General features: G+C 51.3%; 1 protein-coding gene across 3 annotated transcripts in view; it reads right to left on the bottom strand.

Moving 5' to 3' along the window:
• Positions 1 to 24306, bottom strand: part of SH3BP4 (SH3 domain binding protein 4) — a 40033-nt gene that overhangs the window by 3127 nt on the left and 12600 nt on the right. For 2 of the 3 annotated variants that reach the window (XM_066999887.1, XM_066999888.1), the window contains 2 exons: positions 13084 to 13296; positions 7398 to 9760 (listed from right to left, as the gene is read on the bottom strand). In XM_066999887.1, coding sequence (XP_066855988.1) covers positions 7398 to 9760; positions 13084 to 13201 — 2481 coding nt within the window. In that variant the 5' untranslated portion in view covers positions 13202 to 13296. Of the gene's footprint in view, positions 1 to 7397; positions 9761 to 13083; positions 13297 to 17527; positions 18012 to 24306 lie in introns of those variants that run through there. The other variant, XM_013178757.3, reaches the window with a different exon arrangement.

The following is a 24306-nucleotide window of genomic DNA, read 5'->3' as shown; positions in this document are numbered from 1 at the left end:
CTAAGGATGCAAACCACAGCTTGGGGATAAAGAGGACAACCCCCCATGAATGATGCAGAACACCAGAGAGGCACACCTGCTCCAGTGTTCCCACTGGAAACATCACCAACACCTCCACAGCAGCACAGGGAGGTTATTAGAGAAGTCATGGATCTAGGGAAAGCTCTCAGAGGTCCAAGCATGACCTCCAAGCAAGCCCCGGCTGCTTTAGCTCTGAAGAAGAGGGGTTAAATCCTCACATGCACTGGTTTTCACAGGGACAGTAACAAACAGCTGGGAGAAGATGGTAACATCTGAAACCACTCCAGCAATTTGCAAAGCAAATATATGTTGATTCCCTTATCTGTTTCCAGCTTACACAAAGCAAAGCTGGGCTCGAATCTAATTACCGCTGTGGACCAGCATTTGCTTCTCCAGCAAAGTGCTTACACATTTCTTCTCCACAGAGTGCTAAGAGAAGTAATAAGCCCTCTTATTAAGCAAGTAAAAGACATTTTAAAAAGAGCTTTTTTTTTTTTTTATGGGCATAACCATTTAGATCTGATATCTGTGCCGCACTTGTAACCACCTCTGCGGAGTGTCCTAGGTCCAGCTCCCCAGCAGTATTATCGTATCATGCAGCCAGCAGATTCACGCCCCTTTCCGCTTGAAGAAGAGGATTCAGATGGTCCTAAAGAGGCACAGATTTAGGATTACGCTCTGGGGTCTTCTCTCAGAGACTGCCCATCAGCAGGTATGAGCCATTAGAAATCAGATGAGACAGAGGCACCTTGTCCTATGCGCTCCTCTGGTCACCTGCGGTGGAGTTCGCCGCTGCAGTTTTGCTGTCGTCAGCTGGCCCTGGCCTGGGGGAGATGCATCCAGCTGATATTTCTCAGCCATAAAGTCCTTGGGAGAAATACACTCTGCTTCCCCATGGACACGGGAAAAGGGAGTAATGGAGGGGGAGAAAAAGGCAGAAGATGTGTTTTTTTCACTCATCTTCCCCAGGAACAGGAAGGGTATTCCCAAGGTTACCACAGAGCTGGTACCAAGGTGGTAAATCCTCCCTACAGATGTCTTTGAAGCCTGCAGACCCCTGCAAGCTGTCACCCCGCTTCCGAGGCAAGGCTGGGCACAGAAACTGGCCAGACCCATTGAAATTTGTGTTTACAGGCAGCCCCATCACCAGCATGCAAACGCAGCAAACACTCAGTATTTAGCAAACAGCAGGGCACGCAAAGGCGGCAGCGAGCCGCTCTCCTCTCGCGCTGGAGCCCAGGCAGGGAAGAGGCAGCGGGCCCCTGCAGGCACCCGAGCAGGCTGCCCAAAAAGCTGCTGGTTTTTGCACAGCTCGCATGGTAAAGCTGGGCAAGGCTCCTTGCTGCAGCACTTGGCGGCGGACAGCCAAAACAACAAGGCTTCTCGAAATGATGGGAGGAGAGGAGTGACGTGCTAGGAACTGGTACACTCGAAGCCACAGCTTTGAAAGAGGCAAAGTTGCTCCCCTCAGCTCAGCACGTTAACTCTGAAACCTACTGATAACCAGAGAAATGCCTTCTCCCTTCACTGTGCCTCTGGAATTTCAGCTGGGAGGCTCAACCTGTAAATCACGAGCAGCGAGCGAGCTGGGGAAAACACGGGGCAGCGAGGAGGGGCAAGGGGAGATGGAGGGCTGCAGCCAGACAAACATATTTATGACAGGCAGGCACGGGGCTCTGCTGCAAGCCCTCGCTGCCCAGCCGGGATTAGCAGGGTTTACAGCAGACTTAATCCTCCAGCAGGCGCTTTTGGGATTATGCTACCATTTCTTTCCATCCTCCTCCCTCAGCCTGAACAGACCTCCCCGGACAGCTGGAGGGACACAGCTGGCTGTTCTTCTCGCTCCGTCCCCGTCTCCTCGGTACCCGGTGATGCTCCCTGCTGAGGCCTGACCTGGGCTGCGCTATTTTTTTCCACTGCTTTTAAGCTGTGCGTTGTTAGTGCTCGCCAAGGCGTTTATTAACCTCGGAGAGGCCCCGAGCCTGCTCCACCAGCCGAGCGCGCGGCGTAGCAAAGGAGATGGTTTGATATTCAAATTCCAGTTCAAAGCAGAGGAGCCTATACTTAAAATGCATCCAGGGGAGGCTGAATTTGCATCCCGGCTCTGAAATGCAGAATCCCATTTCCAATCCTCTAATCACGGCAAACAGCATCTAAGCAAACAGGCAGCAGGGAGCCCCGAGGGGGTTTCAGCACAAAAGCTGAGGAAGGAGCTATGGAGTGGTGTCTCTCCTTGGTTGAAAATACGAGTGTGTTTCCTGTGTGCCCCTTTCTGCTCCCCCAATTTCACTTATTCTTATGGAGAAAAAAAAAAAAAAGTAAAACCAGCCCTAAAGACTGACTGCACATGCATCGGGGTCACTCGTCAGAGCACACTTCATGGTCGCTCCTGCCCCCAGCCCCGTGAGCACCCAGCCCTGCTCTCACCCACAAACTCAGCCCCCAGCACGTGGCTCCAGAGGAGCCATGGGGACTGTGGGCACATTGTTCCCTTCCTCCTCTTTGGCCAAACCGAGGGTAAAAACCTTTCTCCTTTGCCCCAGAAGTGGGAAGTATCACCGAGTTCACTCGTGCCTGCCAAGTGCAGTGCAAGCCCCAGAAGGAAGCAGTGATGGAAATGGAGTTTTTAAATTAGTTAATGATTTTTTAAACAGCATTTAAATTAGAAAGCACCCTGGAGGGTCCAAGTGTTATCACGCATTAATCACTGCCTGAAACGGCTGGAAGGTATCTGGCAGGGGAAGCGTAGATGTGGTTACAGCAAGCAGTAATATTTAGTGTCCCATTAACCACCGCGGGAACGTGCAACGGGGCCGGGCCGGGGCTGACGGGGGATGCCTGGGGAGGGGGCACCAGCAGCGGGGCCACGTCGCGTAGCCCCAGGCCAGGTCGGATTTTTGGCCTGAGGGAGCCAACTCCGCACTGGTGCCCCTCTAAATAACCCTGACTTCAGGCATTAAACATCCCTTACATTTAGTTGCACCACGGGTGCAACTGCAGGAGACTTTTTTTGCAAGAGCAAAATTGCACAGGAGCAAGAATGGAGACAGCAGTGATCAGGCACAGGGCTCCGAAACTCTGAGGAATAGGAAGGCACTAACAACCTCCTGCCAACCCCAGCAAATAAAAGCGGGTTGTCTTGTTCTGTCTGCAGAGCGAGGAACCTGCAGGAAGGTCACAGCCAGCACCTGTGCTGCTTCTCTCCCGTAACCTTGCTCTGGGCAGCCTGCTTGGCATGGCCTCGGTGAAAGCATGTTCCCTGCCAGCTCTGTCTGAGGGAACACTTTTCTTTTGTTCTGCACACATCACCTGGGCCAGACACTGAAATAAAAAGAAGTAATTAGAGCATCTTTTTCTTTTTTTTTTTAATTGTCTGATGGAGGAAGGTAACTCCCTGGGGAAGGAGGAGCAGAGCACTGCAGCTGGAAGGCATTGGTAGCATTTCTGCAGCTTTTTATTACTTGTTAGGGGTGCAGGGCAATATGTATAACTTTTCTGTATAAAAAGCAGCTTTTGCTGGAGTCTTGCAAGCTGTCCCTCCTCCTGTGCTGTTTCTGTAGGAGAAGCCACGTCCTACAGAACCATCCCCACCAATTTCACTATGGCACCAGATAAGTTCCCCTGAAGGCAGAAGAAAGGGAAGAAAGAAAAAGAAAAAAAGAAAAGAGAAAGGCAGGAAGGAGGTTTTACCTCGGACCCACATGCTTGCAAGGACTACCACCAGCCAGCAGATTGCTGCAGGACGCAGGAGCAACGGGGACCCAACGTGAGCAACCCTGGGCTGGCAGGCTGCACCAGGGATGAGAAACCAGCTTCATCCCTTCATTGCTTCTTGGTAGAAAAGTGGCAGCATCACACAGCTGCGGTCACAACAAATACAGAGAACAAAATGGGGGGGGAAACATCTTTGTCCTGTGTAAACTTTAAAAGTAGTCTGGAGAAGAAAAAGCTCACAGGTTCTGCAGCTCTCCGCTGACATGCCTACTGGCATTTTTAAAAGACCAGTGCTTTTCCTCAAAAGAAGCATTTATTGGAAAGGGTGATAAAAGTGACAGCGTATCAAAAACCCAGAGGGAAGGAAATGCTGTATCTCACCACCGATTTAACTCCAGCTCCAAGGACCAAGCAGTGCACTCACTGCACGGCAAGTCAGGTCAAGTTTCTCAAATGAAACCTGGCATGGCTCTCTGCGGCAGCCTGAGTGCATTTGATCACGCTGTGGTATGTGACTTAATGTTTCCAAAACCACCCAAAGCCTTTTCCTGAAACCTGTGAATTTTCTGGGACTCCAAAAGGTTGGAAACACGGAGTTAGCACCTGCCTGCTGGGCTGCTGTCACTGACCACAGGGATGCTTCTGGTGTGTGTGGGAGAAGCACATCACCATAAAGCTTTTCCGTGGAGAGGGGAGGAAACGCAGGTCTCTTCTCATCAGTAGCAGCCAGGTCTGGCAGCCCAGGTTACTTGCTCGTCTCTAAGCCCAGAGGTGTTTTTGGAGATAGCACCTGCTCCCCGTTGGGGCATGGCTTGGAAACAAGGCTTACCAAGGAGTACAACAAGCACCTGAAACCGGAGCACAGCTCAAGCATCCCTGCTGCTCCGGGCAGGGAATGCTGTCTGTAGTGGGCAATGAAGGACACACCACAACCCTGACCCCACTGAGCACCTGGCCCGGCCCTGTACAGCCTGTCTGAGCAGCAGCAGGCACAAGCTCAGAGAATTTTGCAGATCTGGGGCTTTGATTCCTACAGGCTTTGTTAGTGAGACGATCTGCGCGCTGTCTGGTTTTGATGGGCAGAGAGGGAGGAAGGGAGAGGTAGGTTTCTCCTTCCGATGTGATGACTAACTTCTGAGCAATTCACTTACCCTCACTTACCTTCACACACTGCTGCTTCTGCTAGATTAAAAAAATAAATGCAGATTATTTATTAACTAGTCCTCATGACAGGGCTTTTCCATGCTTGGCTACTGGTGTATGGCTTTGCCAGGGCAATTTTGTGTACTCAACACTGAAGTCAGATAAGGGTGCTTACCACTTCTCTCTTCACAGTCCCGTTGAGATGAGACAATCAACTCTAACATGAAATGGCCCGATCAGGTTTTAATCCAACCAGTTCTTGCCAGCAGACGCCAGAAAGCAAGTCCATTTGTTGCAAATAAAATGAGATTTAAACGCAGCAAAATACATTACTGCTCAGTTGTCATCCCCCGAAACATCTATTTCATTTCTTTTGTTTTTAAATCATGCTCACTGTTATTTCTTTGTAAGCTAAGGAAGTCTGACAGCAGCAAGGAGCTTAGAAGAAGCACAGCCTTCCATCAGGAAAAGGGCTCATCCTTTACCAACAGGCTCAGGCTCACAAAGATCTTGCACGGAATAGGAAATGGAGCCAATGTTCAGGATTAATCTCCATTTAGCCAAGGAAAATAAAACCTGCTCTGGGACTCTGCATGAGATGCATCCCCTTGGGAGCAGTATGTTTTCTGGCAGCTTATGGTCCTCCCCTTGAGTTAGTTGCTCTGTGAGCACCCAGAGAGCCTTATCTTTTTTCTTCATCTCCCCAATTAGGCCTGGCGCAGCTTTTCCATGACCTGCAGACTGTTTTTGACCCTTGGAAACAAAGGGAATAGATAAAAGAAATGCTGACATGTCTGCAAGCCAGTAAAGCAAACAGCACAAAGCCCAAGGAAGTACTCAGCAAGAGGAGCACACATTTCACCCCATCAGCTACGGAGGTGAACGATGAAAGGTGCAAAGCTTCCTTTGGAGGAACCCTGGGGCCAGGCAGCAGCCTCGGCTGGCACCTCCACCCACCCAGGCTGATCTACAGCCCGTCAGCCTTCAGCTTGCCAGGCTCCTCCGGGGAGCGCAACGCAGCTTTTTAATATCCTCGCCCAAAATGAATGTGCGCAAAGAGAGCTCCAGTGATCAGTCTAATTGCCCTGTAACAGGCGTGAGTCACAGACTTTTGGAAATGATCTTCCCATTTTCCACAATGACACCAACACTCAGACAGAGCTTCTTATAAAGAGTTATTAATTGCCCTGTGCTGTTAGGCAGAGGAAGTACATCCACAACTCATCCGCCCTGAACTCCCCAGAAAAAATTTCCATGAGTAATGAAGGGATCCATGCTCGTCATAATGCCTTACACCTAATGCTCAATCCTCACATTTCCCCTTTCTTATTAAAGGGACGTTGGGATACGAAAGACTTCATTTAGCTGCAGCCCTCTTTACCCAGGTTGCCTACTCATAATTTCATTTTGCATGCTGCATGTTCCTGCCCTACTGCCTGTCCACATCATTGCCAAGCAAAGCTTTTGCTATTTCTTAATTAAATTGGCATTTTAAGACACATGATTCACTATAACTCAGTTATCTACTTCTCCAAGACAGACTGTTGAGACGTGAGAGCTGAAATCTCTTCTAGACACAAAGTCCTGCATTTTCTTTGGCCCACTTCCTACAAAACGCTAGAAGCTGTTATCATGAAGACGATTTCTCATAAGAGACTTTCTAACAGCATCCTAGAAATACTTGCAGACGGCACTTCCCCAAACTCCTGCAGAAGCTGTCAGGACAGAAGCAAGCCAGGCATTTTGGCCGATTTGCAAACACGATCCACAGCTGCACATAAAGCACCCCGACACAGAAGTGCCCTTGGTTTAGCTGTTACTCAAGGAGAGGAGAAGCAGACATAACCAGAATTGTTACAGAGTAATTTTAGGTTGTTTCATAAACATAAAGTCGTAGCACCCATTCTCAGAGCAGCCATAAAACCCCTCTCCGGCATGCTTTGATGAATTTGATCCGATATAAACACACACAGCCTGAGAGGTGGTTTGCCTACCACGCACCGTACAGGAAAACTGTTTGTTTCTTGCCTTTTTCCAGTTTTCCATGCTGTCATCAGTGTTGCCATGAAAGCCAGGAGCTCATGCACAGACATCACTTTGCCAGCAGCTCTCGGGTAACTCCTTGACAGGCACATCTTTTAGCTATCACCAAAGGCTATGCAAATACCCAGAAGCAAGGCCCAGTGCCATGAAAGCACTGGATCAAAATCACCTTGATTTTGAGGGCCTTCACATTAGCTACCTCCCAACGCAAGTCTGTTTGCTTCCCTCACACTATATGTACATGCAGTTTCTCACCCAGTGCTTCCCTCATTTATAGCCACGATCCCATTAGCCTGTCAATGCATGTTACCACACGCCTGAATTCCCATCCGGCTATGCCGAGCAGCCTGCGGAGGACCTTTAAAATGCACTTCATTCTTCACAGACTGAATTAGGAAACCTGAGCTCCCACTCTCCCTAACCACTTGGACTGCGCCACGGAGAATTAAGATGCCCTTGGCAAACCTTGGACTCACCGTCATCAGCTCCTTCTGGAAAGATTTCCTGTCCTTGTTCTCTGTGTTGTTGCAGTCTTCCTTCAGCTTCTCCAGCACGGAGGCCACACGCTCTGGCTCGCTGTCCAGCTCTGCTCGGCAGAAAAACGTGAGTGGCAAGTTCAAATACCCCAGTGCATCGGCAAAGGACCGCCAGCTGCTGAGGTTCTCCATGAGCAGAGTCCTCACGGAGGCGTAGATGTAGGTCAGGAATTTGCAGGGCCTCAGGATTTGCTCGAGCAACAGGCTGGTGGTGAGATCAGGCCCAGAGAAGTAGCTGGGTTTGACCTTTCCAACCACCAGCACATTTTTGGTGTGCACAAGGCCTATTTTGCCCTGGTAGTAGCCAATATACCACTCTTTTGTCCACAGCTGCCCCTTCAACCTGATCTTCTCCTCACTGAGGAGGGCTATGACATCTCCTTTCTTGTACTCCAGCAAATAGTGGTTCTTGCTTTGCCGCACCACTGTTTTCAGCAGCTTGCCATACTTCAAGCTCAGTACTGGCCGGTCCTGAAAAACTGGATACTTGGCAGTGGCAGCCAGAGGTGAAAGGATGATCTTTCCAACCTCATTCTTCTTAAGGAACCGCCTCTGCCCTGTCGGTTTGATGGCACTTTTAGGAGGTGGCTGTGGTGTCTGGACGCAGAACTGGGTCAAAATGGCATCCTTGTCGTCCTTGACCTGTATCCTTAGTGTGAAGTCTGAGAGCTCATTGGGGTCGTGGGAGGCAATGGGGAAGATGAGGCGGCTGACCTTGCCCAGCTTCATCTGGAAGCCTCGCACAATTTTGGCTTGCTCACTAGCTTTCACCTCGTAGTTGGTCATGTTGGAGAACATGCAGAGTTTGAGGTCCTGAGGCCGGGACAGAGCAAACTGGTGCTTACCCCAGAGCTGCAGGGCAACCGGAGCTGGGCTGTGAGACTGTCTCGTGACCTCGTTCACTAGGAGAGTCTTGGGTGCACATTCATGCCCAAACACGGCCACAACTGTTTTAAAGGAAGGGTGAATATGTTTTGGGCCGTAGACGCCAACCGTGATCTTCTTGCTGATATAATCCCAAACAGTGTAAGGGTAGAGGATGTTCTGCCCTTGAGCTACGGCCGCAATGTACATGCAAGGCTCTAGATTCTCCAGCTGCACCTGTATCGTGTCCCCATATGAATAGCTCAGCTGCATGGGTGTGTATGGCCCCTCCTTCATGTCGCTCCGTAGGCACTGTAGTCCTACCAAACTCTTGCTCATGATGTCATTCTTGACCTCTGCTGACACCTTCATCTCCAGAATAATAAATGTTTTCACCTCCATGTTGCTGAGTTTGATCTGCAGGACCGGACTGATGGTGCTGCACTTGTCACTGTTCAGCTCCAGCGGTGGATCTAGCATAGCTTTCATGGAGATCTGTTGCGTTTCCCCAGGGCATACATGACCCTCTGGCACATGGATGCTGATGTTGGTGTCTGGAAGCTGAACAGCTCCACCAGAGCTGTCCAGTTTGCAGACAATGTTGGTCTCCACCGGTTGTGTCTGACCCCAGCCAGGATTTTGGCCAAGCAAATCCAAGTCATGGCAAGACCGGGCCAGCTTCCTGTGGTTCAGCCATGCGGTTCTAAAATCTTCCCGGCTCTGGAATTGCTCAGGGGTGGGAGACTTCAAACCGTTGAAGAAACCTGACGATGCTGGAGTATCTGACTTCGCTTGAAGAACAGACAGTTCAGACAAGCTGTAAGAGCGTTTACTTCTGAAGAAGGGATTGTCCCTTTTCACAGGCTGTTCCAGGTCCAGCCTGTTTGTGGATGGAAATTCATCAAAAATATTACCCATGCTGCTATTAGCGACCGAGCTAGAAACTGTTGAAGTAGGAGGCCCTGTGTCAAAGAGCAACAAGTCAACAGACATTTTAGAGTTGGGCTCTCTGTCTGAGCTGGTCAATGTTTGTAAATTCCCGTTCAGAAACGGGTTTGTCTGGACTCCGTTCAAGAAAGGGTTGTTATTGTTGGTTTTCAGAGAGTTTCTTTTCACGTCGGTCCATTCTCCAAGCAGGTCTAACTCCTTGACCCCCTCGTCAGGGCTCTCCAGTAGATTATCTATCATCCCGCTGTCCGTTAAGGAAGAGTTGCGGTAGTTTACAGGCTGGACGTAGGAAGAAGGGATGTAACCCATTTCTGTAGTATTGTGAGCGTACCACCACTCACCTCCTGATGTGTCTAAGACGTAAAGATGGTCCCCCTTGGAGAACTTCAAAGTGGTAAAATTAGTTGGACAGTAATCTTTGATTGCTATTACTTCCTTCGCATTTCCAAAGGATGTGGGATTGTCAACCAGCAAGGCACTAGGAGAAGGCACTGCAAAATGAAGAAAAACAAAGCTGTAAGCAATCCACAAGAGTCACAAGGTACTTAAAATAATTTCTTTCAGGTAAGCAATCCGCGCTACTTTATGCAGTAAAGCCAAGGTAGTTTTATAGCATCTCAAACCTATGTTTGTTTTTTTTCCTCTAAAATTTTTAAACAAGACTTTCCCCTTTACTATTTCTGATAAATTCATGCTGCAGAAAAGAATGCCTTCCCCAGAGTGATGGGCATCAACACCGCTGGAAAGAGCAGCAGGAGTTGAGATAGGAAAAACAGCAATTTGTTACCCTCCTGTGGAAGCAAGGCCTGGGCAGAGAAAGCAGGTCTCCCAGTGCAGTCAAGTGTCTTAGCAACAAGCCTCCCCCTTGATTCAGGACCTCATTCAGCTGCTTCTAGAAGAGACAGCCTCTAAATTCACCGATGAATGATGCACGAAAAGGTGTGTTGGAGGGAGTTTCAAGGGAGTCACAGCCCCTTCTTATCAGCTATCTCTTTTGCCCAGCACGTCCAGATCTAAGCTCCTGAGGGTGCATGTTACTATAGCAGGCACCCCCCTAAATTTTCACATTTAAAACAACAGAAGTTAATTTCAAAAGGAGTTCTCAATGATGTGCTGCATGGGAAGAATTTACATGATCCTTCACAACCACTATCCTACAAATTTGGTTAGCAGTATCCCGATGTCTTTGGCCACCAGCTCTGTAGCACTGCCATTTTTCATTCTCCATGCAAATAGTTAACAATGCTGCTGAAGGTGAATGCCTCTTCTACAAGCAGATTACATGGTAACTCAGGGTAATGTTCACGGGCTAGAAATGTTCTCACTCTTCCACAACCCCTCTGCTGAATGTGTGAAATATCTTATGTTTCAGGGTAAGAAACAACCAAGGGTACCCACTCAGAGCACATCATAGCCCTCCTTTTTCATGTCACACCACCCAAAAAATCAGCACCTCACTCCTCATACGTAGCATTTATATTTCAAAGCTCCTCAACAAAAAAATTCCTTTTCCAAACAAAGTCATGTTATTTGAACCAGCAGAAACAAACATAGTATTGACCTCCCACGGCACTGGCACAGACCGAGGAGCATCTCCAATCTCCCTTTCAGCAATGTTGAGCAGCAGGTCCGGCTGCAAGTTGTTTTGCTAGTATTATCTGATCCCAATTGCAAACAAAACAGTTCAATTAACACTACGCATGTTCACACTGTCACTGTATTTATTGGTTTTGCTCTCACATTTAGGACATACTTCTGCTAAGAATCACAAGAAATAAGCTGGAGATGATGTTATATCAGTACTCAAATGTCCATTATCTTGCGAGACAGACCTAAAAAAAACAATACCAAGGGGGAGAGAGGGAAAAGAGCTGGATTTCCTCAAATACAGAGCAGCAAGAGAACTGGGAAACCATCTGCTACAATAGGCTTGAGAGCTCTCTGGAGGGAAAAGGGGGATTTAAGAAAGACAGGAAGCCCCTAAAATCCCAGAGACAAAGTGACAGCAGAACAGACTGCTCATCCCTCCGGGCACTGCCGGCAGGCAAGCAGCACTTCTTGGACAAAAACTACAAGAAAAGGGAAAACACAGAATGTCAGAATGCCTGACAGCCCTACATAAAATGTGGAAATCAAAAAAATAGACTCAGTACAGCCATGGCACAATTCACAATACCACTACTGAAATACACAGCAACTGAGGAGCAAAGAACAGTGTTTAGCTATAAGGACTCTAGGACTCAGATATTGGAAAAAGAAGAGTTTGTACAAACTACACAATTCATCATTAACTCACTTCCCCTGCCCAACCTCTGCCAGCAGGTAAGGAAAGTTGTGAGGACATTTATTCAGTGTAAAACTATATATAAACTCTGCACTGAAACTATTTTGCCACCCTGGCAGGAAGCGGCTGTTAATTTAGCTCTGCAGCCCGAGCTGTTTGCTGGAGAGAAGCATGGTGCAGGGCTACCTGCAGTTGCTCCCCAGGGATGCTTCTGGTCCCGTGGCCAGCCCACATGGTGCCATGGCTAAAAGCAACATGTTGCTAGAAAGCAGCATCTCTCCTTGGTGCTTTGAAGAGGCTTCCCAGCTTGGGCCACTTAATCTTGCCAAGACCATGTTGTTTGAAGTGATGATGCAAAGCCAAGCCCCAGGACTTGAAGACATCCATAAGACCTCATGAGAAAGCCCCAGTAAGGGATTTAATAACTGAGCTTTTAATAGCTGCGGTGAAGAGCTGCCAGACCTCCAAACAGGAAATGCCTGTGATTTCAGCTACCCCTGCTTAGGGCCACGCTCTGGCTGCTGAAGGGCTATGAAGCCATGGAGATAGATGCGGTTTCACTTCTGGTGAAACCACCCGCATCCACAGAGCTGCCGGGAACACGCTTCCAAACACTTCTTGAACTGCGGCAGCTTGGTGCCGTGGCCATGTCCCTGGGGAGCCTGTTCAGTGCCTGACCACCCTCTGGGTGCAGAACCTTTCCCTAACACCCAGCCTGACCCTCCCCTGTCCCAGCTCCATGCCGTTCCCTCGGGTCCTGTCGCTGTCCCCAGAGAGCAGAGCTCAGCGCCTGCCCCTCCGCTCCCCTCGTGAGGGAGCTGCAGGCCGCCATGAGGCCTCCCCTCAGCCTGCTCTGCTCTGGGCTGAACAAACCAAGGGACCTCAGCCACTCCTCATACGTCTTGCCTTCTAGACCCTTCCCCATCTTTGTATCCCTCCTTTGGACATTCTCCAATAGTTTTATGTCCTTTTTATACTACGATGCCCCAAACTGCACACAGTGCTCAAAGGGAGGCCGCATCAGTGCAGAGCGGAGCGGGACAATCACTTCCCTCATGAGAATGAGTAATGACTAAAAGGATGTGAGTAATTCCTATTTTCGCATTAAAAACAAACTAACGCAAAAGCATTTGATGTTCTGGTCTCTTCTTGCCCCTTGTGAAAAAATAATCACTTTTGTGCATGCTTATTTTTAAAGACCTTCAGCACGTACTAACTTCTACCTCCACCTGGAGTTACTTCTTGGGATCCATTTATAATGAGGAAACAGTAATTTCTCTCTCATTTGAATGCAACTGTTAGGCTGGGTAAGGTAAATAAAGTATAAAAAAAAAAGTGACAAAAGGAAACAATAGGATTACTCAAACAATCTGTTCTGGGGAAGGGAAAACAACCCCGTGCAATTGTCTTGTCACTGGCTCTGTCTGGCTAAGCCATTTCTTCTCCTGCATGTGACAAGGTGGCACTGGGTCAATACGTGTCCCGTCCCAGGGGGGCTGTGACCCCTGCTGGCCCACTGGGCCCCCGCACCTTTCACGTCGCACAGGCTGCTTTCTGAGAAGCCGTCGCTGAGGTCAATGAGCGTCCCCTCCGACTTGCACCGTGGCAGGGCACTGGAGTTGGCTGCCCGGATCCTCTGCGCCGCCATCTCGAGCCCGCTGAGACACCCAGGGCTGGGGACTGCTAGGTGGTCATGGCCTCTCTGCAGAACCCGGTGTTACCACAGCACCCTGGGGAACCAGCCTGCAGACAAAAACAAAGCCCAGCACATTAGCAAAGCCACCAGCTCTCAACACGACACCCACACGACGCACCTTGAAAGACGTGAGCTTAACACGTGCCACAGCTTCAGCCTCAAGCTGACTCAGGGCAGCTGCATCCTCCCTTTCCCATTTGCTTATCAAAAAAGCACTCCAGGGAAAAAGCCATCATCTCTCTGCACCTGCAAGCCAACCCTACAGTGCTGATTCAGGAGAACTTCCTCATATCAGAGAATCACAGAACGATTAAGGTTGGAAGGGACCTCTGGAGGACATATGATCCAACCCCCCTGCTGAAGCAGCTTGTTCAGGACCATGTCCAGGGTCATATTGTCATATTCTCCTTAAAGCATCAGGAACGATTACCTCGGTACTCCTAATAAGCAAGGTGCTGCCTACAAATCACCAAGGACTCTGGATACTCTGGATAGCAAAGACAGCCTGGCCTCGCATTACACAGCTGCTCGCCACCACCCTGTACAAACCAGCCTCTGCTTTAAGAAGCTGCTCCCAAGGTGCCAGCAGCATGACAGATCTCACAGGCGTTGCACAGTCTGTGCACACCCCTTTGCAGCTGTTCTCCCAGACCTCACCAATGGGACTGTCCAGAGACACAACCAGGCTGGGACAGCACCCACAAATGCAGACCTCTTCCTCTGCCACAAAGCCTGTTCTCCTCCACCACCTGGCTTCACACCGCCCTCCTCTTCCCTGATCTCTTACCCTTTCCCCATTTCACTTACATCTATCAGACCCAAAGTGTAAATGGATTTCAGGGTGCTTAGAGCGAATACAGAAATTACCTTGTCCTGCAAACAGCACAAGGCTGCCCCAGGGGATTCCCTTAAAAAGTCACCACAGGACCCAAGCAACAAGACGATGACAAAAAGGCTGTGGGTTAGGTCTCAGGCAGCTTCTTTGAAAGCTGTGCTCTCCAGCAGGGCAGCATAGGACAAGAAACACCAGCTGCCAAGCCATCACATGCAGCTCTGGGGCCATGCCCCAGTCCAGCCCACGCCGCTGGCATCGCAGCTGGCCACGCGGAGGAGGTAATGGGGTGGCATTTCTACCCTCCCGCCTGACTTGCTCAAGCTTGTGGAGCTGGTGGCTTATTAGAGTCACTCTCCTAAATCACCTCAAAACCACATCCCCGTGTGCTGTCTCTGGTATCCCACAGATGCTAGCGGAACTTGAGCAGCAGAGGATGAGGCTAAGCCTTCCTCTCCGTTGGCTGCTTGCAGAGTTTCCAGGCTGGTAAGTGGGTACTTGCTGGAGATGTTTACTGACATGGGATTTGGGGATTAACCCACGTGGCAGGGTGGTGACAGAAAGGTCCAGCAGCTGCTTTCTTTTTTTTCCAGAAACACTTGCAAAAATACTCTACAGGGTTAAACATTGTGGAAGAACAGACACATCGCTGCACTAGAGCCAAGGGAAAAATTAACCCATTTCCTGCTGCCTGCAGAACACGCTGGTCCTTTGACCACAAACACAGTGGCTGATGCAAGCACTGGCAATACCTCCTCTGGTGTCACCAGGGCTGCTCTGCAGCTTGGAGGGTGGCCAGAAAGGCCAGGAGCACGCGGGCGAGCAGGCAGGCTCTGCTGGCTGACAGCACCGCTGCAGCACAGAGCCCGAGCCATGCTTTGCTCTCCCAGGTTTGCACCAGGGAGAAGGTACACGCCTCCAGCACCAGCCTGGCAAACCCCACCATCCAGGTCAGACCCCCAGCAGACATGCCAGCCTGGATACAGAGCACCACCAGCTCTGAACATAAAGCCCTCTGCAATCAAAAGCTATATCCAAATCCAAATTCCCTGCTCGAGCTCAGCAACCCAAAGGGCTTTTAATCCCCTCCTAACATTGTTCTCCCTTCCTCCCCGCCCCATACAAGTTTTTCCCTTGCTTGAAAACCAGATCAAGCAGAAAATAACTCCCAAGCCCAAATTCCTCAGACGGTAGAGCTCTGCTGGGAATATGGAGATAAAGGAAACATGAAGACAAGCAACTGCCGGGGCTGCAGCTGGCTGTTATTACACCAGTGGGTCTCCGCAGGCAGGGTGAGGAGGAGCAAGCCCGGAAGGATTCAGTGCCCTTTTCTGGAATGCAGAAAGAGGAAATTTGCATCCCAGGCGGGAGAGTCTGAGCAGGAGATACTCCAGCCTGCTTGAGACACTTCAGAAGCCATCCCGGGGCTGGTATGCCAGGAATGCAGTTGGGGTAAGGATGCAGGAGGCTTCAGACGGAAAGGAAAGAGAGAACTTTTGTAGAAACACTTTTCCCTTGGAGAAGACAGTTGTTTTGGGTCCCGCTGGAACACTCTGGAGGGAGAGGGGTTTGCACACCCTGGGTTCTGCCCCTGGCAAACCGTGCAGAAACTTGGTAGGGTCTTGTAGGGGTTCTGCTGCTGGGCTGGAGGGTTAAAGCCCTCCACGGCTCCACACAGGCACAAACTCCAGCTCTAGATGTGCAGCATTATTGTCACAGGAACACCTAAAGTGCTGAATTTTTCCCAGTTTCAGCAATTCTTGCACACAATCCTCTTAAAAGCAAACAAAAAAAAACTAGACTAAACAAATACTTTGACAGCCCAAAGGTTACCCCTGCCTGGTGAGCACTGCATGAAGGCTTCTTGAGCAAGAAAGAAACCAGTCATAGATAAGTGGCTTTCCTGAGAATCGAAGTGCAAGCCACGAATACATTTTCAAATACCTGCTTGGTAGTCCAGTGCCAAATATTTTTACTATCAGTAATCACGGCCGTGAACTGACAAATCTCAGACATACCCACAAGCCTCGCAGTGCCTGGAATGTGCAGGGATGCTCCCCCTCCCAGTCTTCCCTTAACTGCTACATGGGAAGCTTTATGCTAAAGGTCTGTGACAGATGTGATCGTGCGGAGAAACAGCTGGGAAAATAAGCCCTACATGCATCCCAAATCTCAAAAGACAGCAAGAATGTACATTAAAAATGACTGATTATGAAAAACCATTTCCTCTCCCTAACGCAGGACCTTGTTCTGGATGTAGCAACGCTACCACATGCACAGAAGGATGTGGGTGCACCCACCCCACTGCAATTTTTAGGGAAAATTTTTAGGGGAACTGGGTGGGGAGAGCAGTGTTTTGGAGCTGACAGTCCCAGGGGAGGAACAGGGCTGATTCTGAATGCAGAGCAGGGACATAACAAATCAGCAAGAATAAGACTGCGTCTTCAAACCTGGACTACGTGAGAATAAAAGGGGACAGTCGGGTGCTGGGTTGCCGTGGCAGGAATTGTTTAGAAGTCACTTCTATAGCCATGGCTGAGACAATGGTCTGCAAACTCCTCTGAAAGCACTTTAAATATAGAATAGGAAAAAAAAACACAGCTCCATCTGTTCTCCCACAGCAATAAACAGCATCCTTAATGAGTGGAGGAAAGGAAATGGGGGGCGAGTTAGTGAAGACCTTTTCCCCCCGTGTATGTCCCTGTCTGGCAGCATGCGGGGATGAGGCGAGGAGCCCAGTGCAAGCGAGGAAGATGACGATATCTCAACACACAACCAGCTCCAAAGCACCTGCATCCACTTTTCATGCCAGTTTGCTCCTCCCGGAAGGGAAAGGCAAAAAATCCAATCTACCAGCTGCATGCCCCGCTCTGACACGAAGCACAGGGCCACCTCCACTAAGACTCCCCCATTTTATTCTTCCCCAAATCCTAAATGGGCTCGGGGGGTTACACATTGGGCAAAGCTTTAGAGAAGCACCACCAAGCACGCTCCCACAGCTGCTGGCTGGCACCACGCTCCTTCTCGCTGTCTTTCCAGGGCACAGAAGCACCAAGGATCGCATTGCTCCTGGACAGGAACAGCGTGGCACCCAAAATCCCAACCACCAGCACAAAAACGAGTTTGCTTTCTCCGTGCACGGCTCCTTGTGCTGACATCCTACGGGGTGACAGCAGCTGTTGTCTCCTCCCCACCCTGCCTGCTGGATTTCTGCGCCCGGGGGACATCACGAGCCTCTGGACTCACATCCTGTGACTCACCCCTAAGAGAATCAACACAGCGATTTGCAACAGGGACTCGCAGAGCAGACTCAGCTTTGCATTAGCCTGGGCTACAAATAAGTTTTGTTTGGTGGGGACAACACCCAGACGGGACACGCGAACACCAGACCCTCATCACACTCCTCTCTGCGAGCCGAAGGCTCGTGGCTTCTCAAGGCTAATTACCTCCATGTCCTGTCCCCGGCGAGCAGGATCTCCCTGGTCTTGAATCAGAGCCATTTGGGGAATGCCTGCTCCCGGACCTCCCTTCCGTGGGCCGTGGGGGCTCTCCTGGTGAGCGGGATGAGGAGCAGCATCGAGACCCCGGTGGCAGCAGGGGACCAGGACGGAGCCGCCGCTCCCTGCAGCGGATGCTGCTCCTCGTCGGGAGGGGTGGCTTAGCCCGGAAACCAAGCCCCAGCCCAGCCTGCTCCTGCTCCTCAGTGCTCCCTTCTCTGCTTTTCGTCCACCCCACAGACTCCGGTGCCCACCATCCTGCCCAGCCCGGCCTGATGGTGGCACGATGGGGACAGCAGCAGCAAGCCCCACACTCCCCCCCTCTTATAGCCCCATCGGTCACACCAAGCCAATACTGGTGGGATTAAAGTACACGTCCACCTCTGGCGGTTACTTCTACAGCGGTTATTTCTACCATCAGCTGAGCCTCCCCTGCTCGGCACCTCTGTTTAAGCCTTATTCTCACGCTGGATTGACAAAGAGGCCCGTATCTTATCTAGGGAATTTAATCACCGCTGAACTACAAATCAAAGATGTAGCACAGGCATCCCAGCCAGGCTAAACTGGATTAGTGCAGAAAAGCAATTTCAGGAAAAATACTCATCGGCGGTCTAATCCCCACGTCTGCAGGCAAAGAAATACAATAAAAGCTTGGAAGCACATAGAAGCAAAATCCTTGAGGGCAGGTATCAGGATTTGCTCCCTGCCCGGGGGTGGCTTCCGGGGAGCATCCCCAGGCATGGGGCAAAACGCACAAGCCCAGGGAGCTGCCCAACAGTGCTGGTGACCACGGCAAATGTCCAGAGCAGTGTACGGGGAAAACCTGAGCCCCTGCAGGGTGAGCAGCACCTCTGTGCTCGGCTCCCTCACGTGCTGCGAACTGAGAGAGCTGACTTTGGTCACTTCTGTCCTTGTCAACCCTCTCCCATGGCACAGGGGGACAAGTGAGCTGTGAGAGGCCCCTCCTCGACCTCCCACATCAGCTGCATGAAAATACCCTTTCTTACCACCCCGTTTCACCCGTTCCAAGGCTCCGGGGCTGCGAATCCCACTGGCACCAGCCCTCCTCCGACAAGCACCCGCTGCAACCAGGGGTAGGTGGGAGAGGACTGCAAGGAGCCTGCGCTCATCCGAGAGCCGGCGATGGAAATCCCCCGACTGCTGAGAATTTTTGCTGATAAGAGGGAGGGCTCGCGGGGCTGCCCGGTACCAAGCACGGGGCTGGAGACGGAGCCAGGACCTTCCACGTGCAGCCAAACGAAGGGCAGCAGGCGTGGTGCTCGCTGCCAAAGGGTGGTGGGGAGGATGCTGCACGTCCCCGGCCAACCTGCTCCTCCCAGCAGCTTGGCCAAACCGGGGATCTGCCCGCAGCACGCTCACACCCATGGGGAACAGCAGGAAAAGAGCCACAGTGACACAAGGCAGCCAGCTAATCCTGCATGAACTGCCGTGCTCACAGGCGTGTTCTCCCCGGGTAATAATAAAAAGCCCATCAAATCCTTCGGGGGGAAAAGTTCAGGGGGAACCCTCCCCCTCTGGCTGCACAGACCCTTTAGCCAGAGGCACCTTCCAGGCTGGGTGAACCTCTCGCTTAACAGCCCGTGAGCTACCGGTCAAATCAGGGCTGCATCTTGCCACGGACTGAAAGGTAGAAAGAGAAGAAAGAGCTTGTAACCAGTCGCTCATCCTCCTCCTCCAGCTTCCCACACCAAAGCCAAGACCAACCCCAGTCACTTGCTGCTAATTACTTTTCACTTACCTTTTATTTACCAAAGTCGAGATCCCCTAGCTCTCCTAAAAAAACAACAAAACAAAACAAAACAAATATAACAGAAGTGGTTTTGGAAGTTTTAAAACATAGTCAGCATTATTTAAATACAAGTGAATTTAACTCTTTGTAGCTAGAAATTCACTTTCCATAGCTACCCATAGAGCACATTCATCCTAGACAATAAATTCACTGAAAATGTTGCTTCTGTCACTGCTACTACACTTTATGTGACTCAAGACCATGGAGTCTTGCACAGCAGAGACTCCTTCCAGAAACCCAGGCTGTTATGTGCACGGGGGACACCCCACGGCCTGGAAGAGCCGACGAGCATCTGCTCAGACAGCGCCAGCTGACGTGTCTGGGAAAGCACGCCAGAATTACGCTCAGGAGCTGAGGCCATGCTGAGCCAGATCTCCTGAGCCCGCCCGACTCTCCAAAGCTGAGAAAACCCACTAAATCCATCCCCACACACTGCCGGGACAGCGCAGACCTCCCCCTGGAGCCACCACCACGGTAGCAGGGTCTTGCAGCCAGCACGCTGCAGTGTGAATCCCGGCTTCTTGCGTGCTGCTGACCTTGGGAAGACGGAGTCCTGGGGACAAAGCATCTCGCCCCTGCCATCCTGGCCTCTTCTGTAAGGTACTTTGAGCCCTGCTGGTACGGAAGAGCTGCCTGCTATTGCTTTTTCTCTAGAAGCCTGGCCCAAGCATCTCGGGCCACATACCGTGGTGATTCCCAAGTTTGTCACCTTTCTGTTATCTCCTCCTCCTACTTTACCACTTACGTTTGCACAGCCAATGCTTTCATTTTTCCAAAAAAAAACCCCAACCAAAGATAAAACGCTCCTTAAGACAACACAAAACACAAGCTCTTTGTACCAGAAAGAACATGTTTGTGTGAACTCACATACGCCCCGGAACAACTCCTGGGAGACGTGAGAGAAGAAAACGTGTTATTTTAGCAAACAAGAAGGGACTTGCAGAAACACGGGGACCTTCAGTCCCTCCCACGGTGCCCTCATCTCCCATGGGTTTGCTTCAGGTCCCACCCCGGGAGGCTGCGTGCAACATGGCACAAACCCTGCCAAGCCCCAGCAAAGAGGCTGTGGATTGCCTCTGATGTTCAAGTCCAGAAATAAGAAACCGGAACATTCAGAAAGAAAAAAAAATATATATATAGTTATCTGTGCCCACCCTGCTGATCGTGCTGGAGTCCCACTTTGTGTGCCGAGCAGCAGGGGCTCGATGCTGGCAGCTGGCAGCAGTGCTGGCCAGGGAGCACAGCCCGTGCCAAGTGCTATGGAAAAATCCAGCCCGCAAGGACGGGACGGCAGGGAAAATGCCAAGTGTCTCAGCCTGAGGTACACCCGCTCACACTGCTCCCCCAGCGAGGACGGGCAGCAGGGAGCCAGAGGAATGGCCCGACGATGCTGCACGCCCTCGTCTTCCTCCTCTCCTGAGGATGCTGGCATGCTGAGAGCTGCAAGCTGCTCCCATTTAGGGCTCCTTACGAGTACGGTGCTCTTTGCCAGCCCCAGCACGCAGGCCGGGCACAGGACGGATGAGAATTTGGCTCGTGCAAGCGATTCGACTCACAGCTCTTGGGGGCATGGGGGGCACTGCAGGGGAAAAAAATGTGATTATTGCTGAGCACATGTTCCCGGTGTCTGCTGGCACCTACAGAGAGGGAACCCGTTACAGCCTCCTTAACGGGTGCGTTACCCTTTGCAAGTGAGGCAAGGAAGGACAGGAAAGCTTCCTTTTATAGCAATGACTTTGGAGCACGAGTCTCATTGAAAGTCAATGCTGGAGACGGAGATGCAAGCGGCTAAATACAGATTAGGTGTCTTTAGGGTAAGAGAGCTTTCCCTGCAGCGCCTGCTGTGGCTACCAAGCGTGGGCCCCAGCCCTACAGCTCCCCACTGCCTTCGTTATCCATTCCCCATGCAACCAGCCACGGAGCCAGGAGAAACCACTGCTCCAGCAATGCTCACCTCTGCTGCAGAATTCAGCAAGGGGACCGAAACGCCACCAAAGCCAGGTCAGGACGGCTGGGAGCTGTCACAGCAAACCCACCGAGAGGGCTTGCGAAACGCATCGCGCCACCGAGCGCTCCTGGCTTCCAGCCCCGACCCAGCAAACACGAAGCACAAAGTCCAGCTCAGAGCGTGCTCGGCTGGGAGAGCGGCCCCCAGGCAGCCTTGGGATGTTTCTTCTGCCTAAATATCAGGCAGCACTTCTGTGCTGGGCGGGTGCCGCAGCCCTGGCACAGGCTGCCCAGAGCCTGTGGGGTCTCCTCCTTGGGGAGCTTCGGGAGGCGCCGGGACGTGGGGCTGGGCACCCTGCTCGGGGTGTCCCTGCTGGAGCGGGGCTGGGGTGGGTGGGCAAATCAAATCTCTTCCAAGAGAAAAGCACTTCCTAATTCAGGTAGGAAAGTCCTTGGGTTTTTTGTACAGATGGAGATGAAGCCTCCTCCACCAGGGCAGGGGGGTTCTTCCAACCAAGTCCTCACGGGGAGCATCGAAAGCACGATAATCCCAAATCACATCCAGCGCAGAGCTCCCAGGGGTTAAGCAGAGAAGCCACAAACCCCAGTATAAAACACCCAAAGGGAACGGGAGCCCAGGACGGTGCCTGCGAACGTGCAGAGCCGAGCGGCGAGGCAACGAAGCAGAGGCGGCTCCGGGAATCGCTGCTGCGAGGCACCAATTAGCAGCTTTAGCACGAGCCACCCTCCCGCCCAGGCTCCCGATGCCTATTTGCGCCCGGAGGATGTTTGCTGGGGCAGAGGAGGGCAAGGAGCCAGCGCTTCAGGAGCACACCGGGCGCTGCTTTCGTAAGCACCCAGGCTGCGGGAGTTCAACCAGGGCAACTTTCCCTGCCCTCCGCACCAGCTTCGTTAATTGCTTTCAGCTCAGCAGCACGGCAGTTTGGGGCACGGCAAAGCGTGTTCTTGCTTTGGAACGAAGAGACGGGTTTTGCTCGGTGCTGTTTGTGGCCAGTGGCTTTTGCAGGGGTCGGGAACAGCACCAGCTCTTCCTCCCAGCCCTCGCAAGCCCCTCCGAGGTCTTCGCAAGCCCCTCCAAGGTCTTTGCAAGTCCAAGAGCTCTGCCGATGGCTGCAGCTCCTGAGGTTTGCTCAGAGCCAAAAGCAAGGAACAATCGACCTTTCAGAAAACGGGGAACTGATATTTGAGCCAGTCCGGGCCTCAGAACAAGCCAACACAGGGAACCTACGACAAATGAGGAGTGAAACCCAGATTTCCAGAGGCACAATCTAGCCACTGACTACAGGGAGACATTTTAAGGAAGAGACAGCCTTGTCTGTCAGCAGAAATCCCCCCTGTGGCTCACAATCTTTTATCTTATGCCTTAGAAGAGGAGGATGGTTGGCCCTGATGATCTTTGGGGCCTTTTTTTTTTGTGTGATGCCACGGTGGAAGAGATGCTCCTCACGGTTCCCCACGCAATCTCATGGCAATGTTCAGAAAGAGCAGGCTAAGGGCAGCCAGAAACGTGCCTTCTGGCGTAGGATATGCCAAGGCAAGCAAGTGCACCCACAAAGTCACATTATTGTGCTGCCGTGGCCACCGTATTAAGCACGGCAGCAAGCTGGTAAACTAAAATGTGAAAGCTTGAAGCACTGTAAAAGGCTTTCTTTGAGGAACTGGGAGCAACTCACTCCCCCGCTACTCCCAGGGCCACAGTCCCAGCAGCGTGTCCTTCCTCAGATCATTTGGATGCAGATTTGGTCTTCAAGCAAAGTGATCATGTGGCCAAAAGCAAAGTGCCCGAGTCCCTGAAAACCCGTGCTTCCCTCAAGTGGAGATGATGACAGGGCTTTGAACAGCATCAACACTTCAGAGTCCCGTCTCCATCACCCTTCACTAATTTTGCTTTTGATGGAAAGAAGTAGCTATCCTCAGCGGTGGTGACTTGCTGGTGCAGCGCCCAGAGCCACGTGCTGGCTTTCCTTGTTTCCAGCTGCAACGTCGGGAAACCAGTCTCACGAGCGCGGTCAGAGAAGGGCAGGCAAAGCAAAGCCACTCGCGCTGCTGGCTGGGCAGGCTGGCACCTCACCTGGCGCAGCGACACAGGGAGAGGACAACCAAAAGCTCCGGAGATGAGCTAGCCCCTCACTTACACTCCAGCTTGCCCCCAGACCAACGCAGAGCCAACTCTGTACAGGTCTCTGCCCACGTACCCGGCCAGGACACATCTCCCCGACACCGACCATTTCCTCGCACGTAAAACATCGCGGGCTGAAAATCCATCCTGTGGGGTCCTCTGGACTTACCTGAGCTGCTGCACTTGAAAAGAAAGGGTTTTTGCTCAAGACCAGAGGTACCACATCCTAGGATGGCCCCACAGCAGCCCCCACTTAGAGGACGTTGCAAGCAAGTAGCCAGATGCAGCCCCAAAGTCAGCTGGGCTTGCCGCTGACCTATTTTGAAGAATCGTTTAGGAACTTCCTTTGGGGAAAAAAGAGGGGTTTCGTTCCCAGCTCACTGCCTGAGCATGCTCCACAGCCACCACCTAGCAGCCAGCTCCTCTCACTAATGAATAAAACCTCTTTGGATTATCATACAGGAGAACTCACTCAAGTGATGAGCTCGTGCAAAAGCTTAACCTTGATTTAATGTTCTTACACACCTTGTTGATTAGCCCAGGTACTGATCTGTTGGTGGATTACATGATGCTTTCAGCTATGCTGAAAATGCTGACAGGAGCCAAAATCTATCACAAGCCTGAATTAGGCAGAAACAAATGCAATCAGCACATTGCAATGAATTTCCTCAAAACAGCATTTTTAAGCACTCTGCCTCGGTAAACATTCCAAGGCAGATTCCCCATGACACCTGGTTTTAAGCAGCTTAACCATTTGCTGGAGCTGACAGTCTCTTGCATGAAAGCGAGGAAGAAAATGCTTTGCTAAACCAGAGTACACGTTACTCGCTC

This window comes from Anser cygnoides, chromosome 6, assembly GCF_040182565.1.
Source record: "Anser cygnoides isolate HZ-2024a breed goose chromosome 6, Taihu_goose_T2T_genome, whole genome shotgun sequence".
Classification (NCBI taxonomy): domain Eukaryota; kingdom Metazoa; phylum Chordata; class Aves; order Anseriformes; family Anatidae; genus Anser; species Anser cygnoides.
Note: the sequence above shows the minus strand (reverse complement) of the source record. Positions and strands in the feature narration are given on the sequence as shown.